Source organism: Sinocyclocheilus rhinocerous, unplaced genomic scaffold, assembly GCF_001515625.1.
Source record: "Sinocyclocheilus rhinocerous isolate Xijiao unplaced genomic scaffold, SAMN03320098_v1.1 scaffold234, whole genome shotgun sequence".
Lineage (NCBI taxonomy): Eukaryota > Metazoa > Chordata > Actinopteri > Cypriniformes > Cyprinidae > Sinocyclocheilus > Sinocyclocheilus rhinocerous.
The window spans coordinates 2,338-12,743 of record NW_015644337.1 but is presented as its reverse complement, the minus strand read 5'-3'; the positions used below and the strand labels follow the sequence as shown (position 1 = coordinate 12,743).

Sequence of the window (10,406 nt, the reverse complement as noted above, 5' to 3'; positions counted from 1 at the left end):
ATTACAACAATAATAAAACAGTGCATTGACATAAATAAGGAAATTTACTTTTGGTACTTAAGTACTTTTAAAAGCAAGTACTTCTGTACTTTTACTTACGTAAAAATCTGTCTTTACAACTTTTACTTGTAATGGAGTGATATTTGACCAGCAGTCTCTGTACTTTCACTTAAGTAATGGAGTTGTGTACTTTGTCCGCCTCTGATTATTATTAATCATAATAAACTATTATTTTTACATTTTCATAATTTTTCTGTCTCTGTTACTTTTCACAACGGTTTTACTATAGGCTGACAAGAATTATAGCAACTTACTTTGGCGTAAAACTATGGTTACCATTGTAAATTTGTTCAAATATACAATGCTAACCATAGTTTCTTTCAAAATGTTGGCGTTACAAACCGTATTGTTACAAATCTACACTACAAATTAATATATTAAAATTACCAATGTTTTAGACGGTGGCAAATGCCACGAAACCGTAGTCTCATAATAGTACGAAAACTAAACTGCAATAATATATTTTAGTACTAATTTTAAAAAAAATTTGTTACCAAGGTACTTTTTTCATTTATAGCCATACGATACAAACAGAGAGATGTTGTAATGGAGCAGCTGAGCTTCACCTGGTCGGACTCGCACTCTCGGGTGCAGGTGCTCATGGCATCCACCCACAGGTTGGGGTTCATCTCGTTGGGACACATTCCTGCGTGAGAATAAACCACTTTGGACAGGGTCATTGGCATCGCTCTGGCGCGCAAGTCCAAACGCAAGACGCAGAACTGTCCAAACAAAAACCAGATCCATCTGGGAAACAGCATCCACCACATATCCACGCGATAAAAAGTCCTTTCGAAGAAGAAAACGTCCCAGGGGTCAAAAACCTACGCAGTCACTTCCCTGTGCGTAAAACAGGGCACAAGTAAGTGGGGACCCCAGCTAAAGTGGAGGACGTGTGATCCGTTCAAGAGGTTTGTTGAGTGGAGGAGAGGTCGATACGCGCGCGACGTTCATCAGCGCCGGGGGATTAGAGGTTGCGTGTTCAACCCTATTACTAAACATTTAATATACTTGTAAACAAAGCCTAACTACTCTTTTTTGCTCATGTTGCGTCGCACAGTGAAGCGTACACTAACTTCTCGAATGTCTTTGAAATTTAAGACGCATGAGGCACCTGCGTGACGCACTAGAGCACCTTTTAACTCTTCACTACCCATCAAGTCGTCGTCGGCTATGTTTGGAATGGACAGTTGGTGTCTACTGCATAGTGCACACTGCGCAGTGTACACTGAAAACTGGCCGCTCAGTTTCGTTTGAAGTAGCATGTGAAGCACTAGCAGTATGCAAAGATAAACATTTCAAATGGTATGTTGCCACACTCGCCGCTTTGCATGTTCAAATCTTATCAGAATGATGTACAAATTGAGTACACTTGAATGCACTACAAAGTTGGAATTGCGAGAGGGAAACGTTGTTTAAAACCTGACAGTCTGAGTTGAATGCTTAGTTAAAGAAATGTGAACTAACTAGTTGGAACTGGTTACATTCAGTGTTGAGTGTAGCCTAATGCATTACTAAGTACTGTAATTTAATTACTTTTTCCTTTGAAAGTAAAGAGATTACTCTTAACTTTTCTGTAATTTAATTACCGTTACTTCTGATGTAAATGCATTAAATACTGTAGAACAATTCTATATAAAACAGTGGTGGATTTAACATAAAAATATAACATCTAATGTTAAAATGTACGTTTTTAATATAACCTTCTCTCTTTAAATACTATGGTCAGTTCAAGAGTAATTTATGCAATTTTATATGATTTTTTTTTTTTAAGTATTGTTCAACTGGTCTGATACGGGATTTAGAAAGTGATTGGTAATAATTTAGTAATGCAGTACTTTTTGGAGAGAGTAATTAGTACAGTAATCAAATTACACCATTGAAGTTGTAATTAGCTGCTAGTAATTAATTACTTTTTTTATTTTAAGAGTAACTTAACCAACACTTTTCTCAGTAAATTTCATTTGTATGGCATTTAATGTATGGTTAATTAATAATATAGATAAAACTTGACGGATACGAAAACATATACTACTTATTTACTTAAAATATGTGAGTAAATACATATTTAAAAAAAATAAATAAATAAATAAAAAAAAAATATATATATATATATGATATATAATATAATATAAATATATAATATAAAATATTTTCAAAGTTGTAAATAAAACAAAGATTATATGCAAGAAAATACTATTTCAGTCTTTGTACTTTAAAATGTAACATTTAATTCAATGTTACTTATCTGTTTTCTTTCTTTGTAATTGTGAAAATAGTTAAAATTGTTACAGTGTAGCTTAACCAAACTATATTTCCCATCATTCTGGCACCAAAGAATAATAAAATGTTGAAAATATCTGGAAACTTTAACACAGTTCAAAAGAACAGCATTTGTTTGAAATACAGCCTTGCTAAATAAAAGTACCATTTTCTTTTCTTTTTTTTAAAGTCTTACTGACCCCTAATATGTACACTTAATGGCAGTGTAACTATATTATCATTTGAACACATAATATCTGACTGCCACATGTTAGTAAACATGAATTTTAAAAGTCTTCAAGTGATGTTCAGTCTTATAATACCAATAAACACACTGCCGCCAGGAACATATTCACCCAAAAGTTAGTCTGTGTCCCATCTGACTTTAGCAGACATGGGAACGTTACCTCCAGCTGTGTGGGTACAGAGTAGAGGTCATGTAGTTCAAACATACAACCAATGCTGTCAGCAATAAACACCAGACTGCATATGAAACTGCCTTACAGTGTTTTTAGTCTCCCTATATAGTGTCATCAAGAGCAGATAAAATAAGAGTCACAACTCTCTAGAAAAATGAAATGATTAAAAATATATGATTATTAGTAGTCTATTGAGCTCTAACTGAAATCATTTCAATGAAACAAAAACAATAACTAAATCACTAACTATATAAATAACATGTGGCTTGTGTTAATTTGTTTAACCGAACTGACCTGGAATCACTTCAGTTCCATCTTTTATTGACATTTCTGAGAAAGCAGTACTAAGGGTAATTTTTTTAAAAATTGAGATTTATGCATTATCTGAATAAATAAACTTTCCATTGATGTATGGTTTGTTAGGATAGGACAATATTTGGCCGAGATACAACTTTTTGAAAATCTGGAATCTGAGGGTGCAAAAAAATCTAAATATTGAGAAAATCGCCTTTAAAGTTGTCCAAATGAAGTTCTTAGCAATGCATATTACTAATCAAAAATTAAGTTTTGACATTTACGGTAGGAAATGTACAAAATATCTTCATGGAACATGATCTTTACTTAATATCCTAATTATCGATACAATGTATTGTTGGATATTGCTACAAATATACCCCAGCGACTTATGAATGGTTTTGTGGTCCAGGGTCACATAAGACTGAATTCACACGTCCATCCAGAACAGTTTGATATTTTGAGAATGACACACTATAGTGCAATATGACAGAAATGTGCAGCTGTCTCCGTTTTAATTTGTGAAAACATGTGCCCCACTTGCACTAAATCAATGCACCGCAGCAAGGAGTGATTTAACGGCACTTCCACTTAAGCTGAATCTTTTGTGTGAACTTATGAGCTTTCTGAAAGGTATTAACGCTGTCTGTATGCCGGGGCTCCCCACCCGCAGGAAGGGTCATAAAAAACAATCAACATGTTATTACCTCTCATAAGCTCATTATATCATCTGACGTGCACACAAAAGAGTTAGCAACACTCAGCTGAGCTTTGTTTTAAAAGTTCTTTCTGGAAACGAGCCGCCTCCACACACACACGCAGCAGGGTGACCAGTGATTCAATGTTACTGTCGATTCTCAACACAGCAGGCTGTTCTTATGCAAGAGGTGCAGAGTGTGTGTTGCTACATCTGGAGGACACATGCCATCTGTTTTCATTTAAAAAAAATTTGCCTCAGACTTACTGTGTTTAGGGACCAGAATAGAAAAACAGGTACACACACACACACACACACATATATATTACAAACAATTAATAAACATACACAGTAAAAAATGGTTGTGATTTTAACAGTAAAAGACTGTAAAAATGCTACAGTAAAAGTCTATTAAATAGTAAGTTCCCTCATATGGTGAAAAACTGTAATTTTGTGTAATTTTATGGCAAAATACAGTTTTGGAAGTAAAAAAGAATGTATAATTTACAGTGAAAAACTGTAAATTGACATTCCCAAAATTCACTGTTACATTTCACATTTGAAGTTTTTTCTTTGAAATAACCGTTTATTCTTACCAGTTATGTTCATTAGGGTTGTATGTTAAATCTTATGTTCCTACTGTATTTTTTTTATACATTAAAATTCTGGCAACCACAGCTGCCCATTTTTTACCGTAAATTTTACAGATTTTTTTTTTTACAGTGTACATATATGTACATACATATATACACACGTATGTATATATATATTCACACACACACTTTTTTCCTCAGCAGTTCATCACTTTGTCTTATAACGGCGATTAGTTGAGGTTAATACGAGACAGCTGTTCCCTGATCAGCAGAGTTTGCCACATGCAGCTGGACGTCTGGTTTTGAGACAGACCCACTGAGAAGGCAGGTGTTTACTGACAACTGAGCGAGATCTCATGCTAGTTTCACCATAAGGGGCAAGAGCTGTGATGTGGTATGAAAACATGAAAAAATGACTCCACCTTTTTAAAGTTCAGATGCGAAACCAAGCTGAGAACACGGTAATCTTCAGGAACGTTCCACATTTCGCATTTTAATACAACCGCAGTTGTTTATATGCTTTTCTTCGGATACTAGCTACAATGGATAGTTTGCATTGGACCATTGACACATTTTTTTTTTAGCTCCTGCACAAATACAAGGATTCTAGTGTAATTTCCTGTTGTCTCGAGAGGCCTGCATTCTCGTGTGATCTATAGCGTTTCCCCAATGTGCAACTGAGCGAAAGAGGTCAAAGGGCAGTTGGGTGTACCGAGTTAGTCCCTGATTTCGATGCAAAACAAATTGAAATGGAAATAAAACTTCCATCAGGGGTTCGGTATAATATGACACCAATCTTGCAAAGAATATTTTATTATTATTTTTTAGAAACATCAGCATTTTTTCAGTACAACTGATTTTGAGAGGACTATTCACACTCTACTGCTCACTCTACTGAACTTCGTCTGCATTAAATCTTAAGATTTATGTAAGCTTTTGGCAACTTCTCCTTCTTTGTACTTCCATGAGCATGACCAAAACCCCTATAGCCAATTTTATATTTGCAATTTAAAGCTGCAGTCCGTAACTTTTTTTGTGTTCAAAATTAACAATGTATATAATAAGCGAGTACACCATCCATTTTCCAAACCGTGTTTTTGGCTTATCCTGAATCACTACGGTACACCTATAATAAATGTTTATATTCGGACTATTTTAGACTGGTTCGGGTAGGTACCGCTGCGGAGTAGCCCAGTACCTGCGTGATTCGCCATAGACATAAACAGAGAGAAGTAGCTCCGGCTACAATGTTCTTCCGCAAGACGCACGTAGTTCTGTTTATTAACGGCTAGAGCGCCAAAAGTTACGGACTGCAACTTTAAATGAGACATTTAATTAAAATGCAAATCTAACAAGCTGTTTTATTTATTTATTCTCCGTTTTTCTGCACTATATTGCCTTCTGAATTTTAAACTTGAATTTCAAACTAGTGAAAACACATAATTCATCTCAAACTCTGATCCCAAGCTAAATTTGACATCCTATATGCTGGTGACTCCATGTAGTCTGGTCCAGGAAATCTGATATGCTGCGAGGAGCCAACAGAAGAGTTTAATGGAGTGGAAACACTTCCTTCCTCAAACAGAGAGCATTAACGCTGTCTGGAGTCTCATTTCTACAAGAAGAAGCCTGTCCTCTATTGGCAAACGTTAGCAATGGCATGTTGCACTGGATTTTTTCTTTGTTAACCCTAAAGAAAGATATGTTCAAGGCATGTGCATTTGAACCCACTCACCTTTTGTCCCTTGTTTGTTCAAAGAAGTCTTTTTTTTTTTTAGAAAACACCACAAAAAACACTGTTATGAGAATGAATGAAATATTCAAATGTTGCAAGTCGAGCTGTATTTGACCTCTAGAACATGACTAATAAAAGTTTCTCTAACTTTTAAATCAAATAACTTCAAAGGGTTTAAAAAATCAGTCACTTTATACCGCATAAAACATTATTATAAAAGCTTTTAAATGTTTTAAATAAGAAAAAAAACGTATAAATGTAATAAATATCGTTTAAATGTAATACATATTACAATATATTATATGGTAATGTATTTTAATAGTTTTTAAAATGTGTTATAATGTATATGCGTGTCTTATATTTTTATTTAAATCACATTAATCTAGGTTAATATATGCTGTAGACTGTCATTCATGTTAACCACACAAACACAAAATAAAAAGCAAAGAAAATCCTGCAAATGGTTTCCCAGCTGTCTTTTAGTTAATTGAGAACATATGAAAGATCAGAAATCATTTCGACTGAAGTGTATAATACTTCTTTTAATCCTCAGATTCTAGTATTATATAATACTAAAAACTGCACATAAATAAAAAACTGCACAACTTAATGTCAATAATTTATCAGTGTCTTTCCAAGGGGCTAATGTTACATCTCAACAATAGTAGCATATTGTTAACAAATGTTTAATGATATTATGCTTGGTTAGACAGTCAAACCCTCAGAGAAAACTAAAAACAATTCGTAAGACAAATCTTTAGAACTTCTTCTCACAGGAACACAAACTCTAAGGAGTCAAAAAGCTAATTTACAACAAAGCAGTGTTTATGCGCCGCTTCTAAACCTAACCTCAAGCATTCCCCACCAAAACTGCGAGCAGAAATGTATTTTATGTTCATAATCAACAATGCAGCGAAGTGTTTAGTAAAATGGCACAACTATTACCTCTATATCTTGCACACATATCCTGCTTCTCAAATATGTGAGAACCGAGCACTCAAGGGAAGTCAATATGATGCTGACTGGAAGCTCTCCGTGGTTAAATATCCTATTACTCATCTCCAATCCAGCTCCTCCTAGGGGAAAACGGAGAAATCTTTTGCTACATTATTAAGTTCAAGAGAAACAAGGACATTTTGCGTTCATACACGAGGCCGATCTACTCCAAACAGTCCATGCTAGTTTATAGAACGAGTTATTTGGCTTATTACAGTGACTGATAGAACTGCATTCAAAATACAGCACTGAATTCTCAAGGGTTAAATATAAAGGACGCTTCCCTCATAATGGCAAGGTTTTGGTAAAGTGCACAGAGAGTTGTCTGGCAAACAAAACATTTTTTGATTTCGAAGCCTTGGTATGAAATTAGCGTGGCTTCCTCCAATCAATGCAGGCGTACAAACCACTAAACAACTGATTGGCCAGCATGTTGGACAGACCTCTTGTGATAGGACAGTATACATTTGTTGGATGTATAATGAAATGCCTACTCTCACACAGTGAGCCGATATGAAGGCAAGGCAGTGGGACGGATCGGATGGGAAAAGTGGGAAAGTCCCGTCGTGAGCTGAATGGATTAGAATATTCAAATCGAAAACCCCATCCACCCCAGAGCAAGTCAAACCTGTAGAACAAGCTATCTATGGTTACAATGGAGGAGGAGGCACTAAAGATACATCTGTTAATGAAGGAGAGGAGGAATAAGGCTAACATCTTGAATGAACCATTTACCAACCCAACACGGGAGCATATTTTGGGATCTGAAAAGTGTTTGGGATTTCAGGAAGCAGGTCCCAGATAAACCTCTCCGAGTCTCTAATGTAAAGCTAGTAGGTGAGCCTGGAGGCCTTCATGTTGTAGCAGGGCCTGTCGGTCAGACCTCCCTGACCTCCGGAGAACAGAGACAAGCTTTCGGTTTTCTCCAGCACCACCTCCAACTCCTGGAAATCCTGTAGCCGTGCCACGTCTTTATCCTGTTAAAAGACCACGCACACATTTAGACAGACATAGTGTTGAATGATCTGGAATAGGGCTGTATATAAGCCTAAAGCATGCGGTTGCCAGAAGAAATCCCCCCCCATTCAGAACTTTTCTCTTAAATGGATACATTTCTGCCCAGCTCCATTGTAATGTTTCGCTCAAATGAAAGTGTATATCAGTCAGTCTGTTTTTGTTTTTTTCATGTGTCCAAACCTGTCAGAAAACCTTAAGTGTAATAAATCAAGAGCATGACTCTCAACTAGATTTCTCGAGATTGTGGTTGCTAAATTCACTTTGTTTTAATAGTAAACGTTAACAATTTGGAGTTATTGATGTTAAAGGGATAGTTACACTACACCTACGTCCTACATCATCCGCTGGAACGGATGGATGGATGCACGCTTTTAGACTTCAAAATCTTGACCACCATTCACTGCCATTATAAAGCTTAGAAGAGCCAGGACATTTAATATAACTCTGATTATTCTGACTATCCCTTTAATGTGAGGTATTTCACTGATTCCCTGCAAGTCTCTTGTTTTTATGTAAACAGTGTTTATTTATAAGATATAATATAATTACAATATAATGCATCAAAGCTTGATTAGGTCAAATAAACCATGCATTTACTGACATTCGCTTGATTGGGGTTTATGAATGTGCAATAATTCTGACAACCTAAAAAGAAATTTCTAAAATGACAATAATCATGATTAATAACTGTGATTATCATTTGTGCGCTACATAATCAAGATTAGCCGTTTAATCACTATCCCGCAGCCCTAATCTGAAGTACCCTCCATTCCTTTGTTGTTTTAGAGACTGCAAATGACAGGTAAAGTGACTAGATATAACAGCAGAGACATTCCCATGATGCAGTAGGGCTGTTCAGCTCAGTGCGCTGTAGAAGAATTCTTGCCGGAGGCTTTTGTACCCATCATTCTCTGTTTAAAAACACTAAAAACTCAACTCCACTAGTGTCTGCAGATATATATAAAAAAATGGCCAAAAGTACCGTCAGATTTCAGCCATTAGAATCAAGTTTGTCACTCTTTTTGCATTCTACTCGATGTAAATAGCACAGCTCAGATTTACCAGCTCAACAAACCTTGTCTGTAGATGCAGACATGCTTAAACGGGAGAGGATCTTGCTCAACCAAACAGAATGTCACTTTTACGTAGCATCAAGATGACTAAGAGGGCCAAACTAAACCATGAGGAACAGATCCAAATCCCCATTCCTCCACCAACAGCTAGAAATATGCATTTGTGCAGGAAGTGTTGTCTTCGTATTCATTCAAGTGCAAGATCAAACAACACTCAGTCTTTACCTATAATAATAGCACAGTTTCAAATGTTTTATTGCTTTTAGATGGATACAACAGAATACAAATATTAGGGGAACACAAATTTATATTTAAACTAGTGCTGTCAAACAATTAATCGCATTCATAATAAACATTATTTACATGATATATATATATATATATATATGTGTGTGTGTACTGTGTTTATTTATTATGCATATACACACGCATTCATTATATATTTTGAAAATATTTAATAAACATTTATATTATTATATTTTATATTATATATAAATATGTTTAATATATAAACATAACACATTTTTCTTAAATATATACATCATTTGTTTGTATTTATATATACATAATAAATATACACAGTACACACTCATATATTATGTAAAAACTTTTATTTTGGATACAATTAATCGTTTGACAGCACTAATTTAAATATGTTTTTAATCAAATTAATTCAAGGGATAGTTCACATAAAAAGTTTAAAATTCTGTCATCATTTACTCACCCTCAAGTGGTTTCAAACCTGTATGAGTCTTTTTCTTCTGTTGAACACAAAAGAAGATATTTTGAAGAATGTTAGTAACCAAACAGTTCACAGTAGCCTTTGAATTCCATAGTATGGAAAAAAATACTATGGAAGTCAATGGCTACCATCAACTTAAAAAAAAATAAATAAATACCAACATTCTTCAAAAAATATCTTCTTTTGTGTTCAACAGAAGAAAGAAACACAAACAGGTTTGGAACAACTTGAGGGTGAGTAGATGATGACAATTCAATTTTTAGGTGAACTATCTCTTTAAGTTTCCACCTTACGCTTTAATATATTATTCCTGACATGTAAATTAAAGGGGTCATATGATGCTGCTAAAAAGAACATTATTTTGTGTATTTGGTGTAATGAAATGTGTTTATGTGGTTTAAGGTAAAAAAAAACACATTTTCCACATACTGTACATTATTGTTTCTCCTCTATGCCCCGCCTTTCTGAAACGCGTTGATTTTTACAAAGCTCATCGGTCTGAAAAAACGAGGTGTGCT

The 10,406-nt window shown here is 34.9% G+C and overlaps 1 protein-coding gene across 1 annotated transcript in view; it reads right to left on the bottom strand.

Moving 5' to 3' along the window:
- LOC107758109 (WAP, Kazal, immunoglobulin, Kunitz and NTR domain-containing protein 2-like) overlaps positions 1–1,294 on the bottom strand; it is a 4,647-nt gene extending 3,353 nt beyond the window's left edge. The window contains exon 1 of the mRNA XM_016575764.1: positions 627–1,294. Within this exon, the coding sequence (XP_016431250.1) occupies positions 627–830 (204 nt within the window). The 5' untranslated portion in view covers positions 831–1,294. The remainder of the gene's footprint in view (positions 1–626) is intronic.
- Between the last annotated feature and the right edge of the window lie 9,112 nt (positions 1,295–10,406).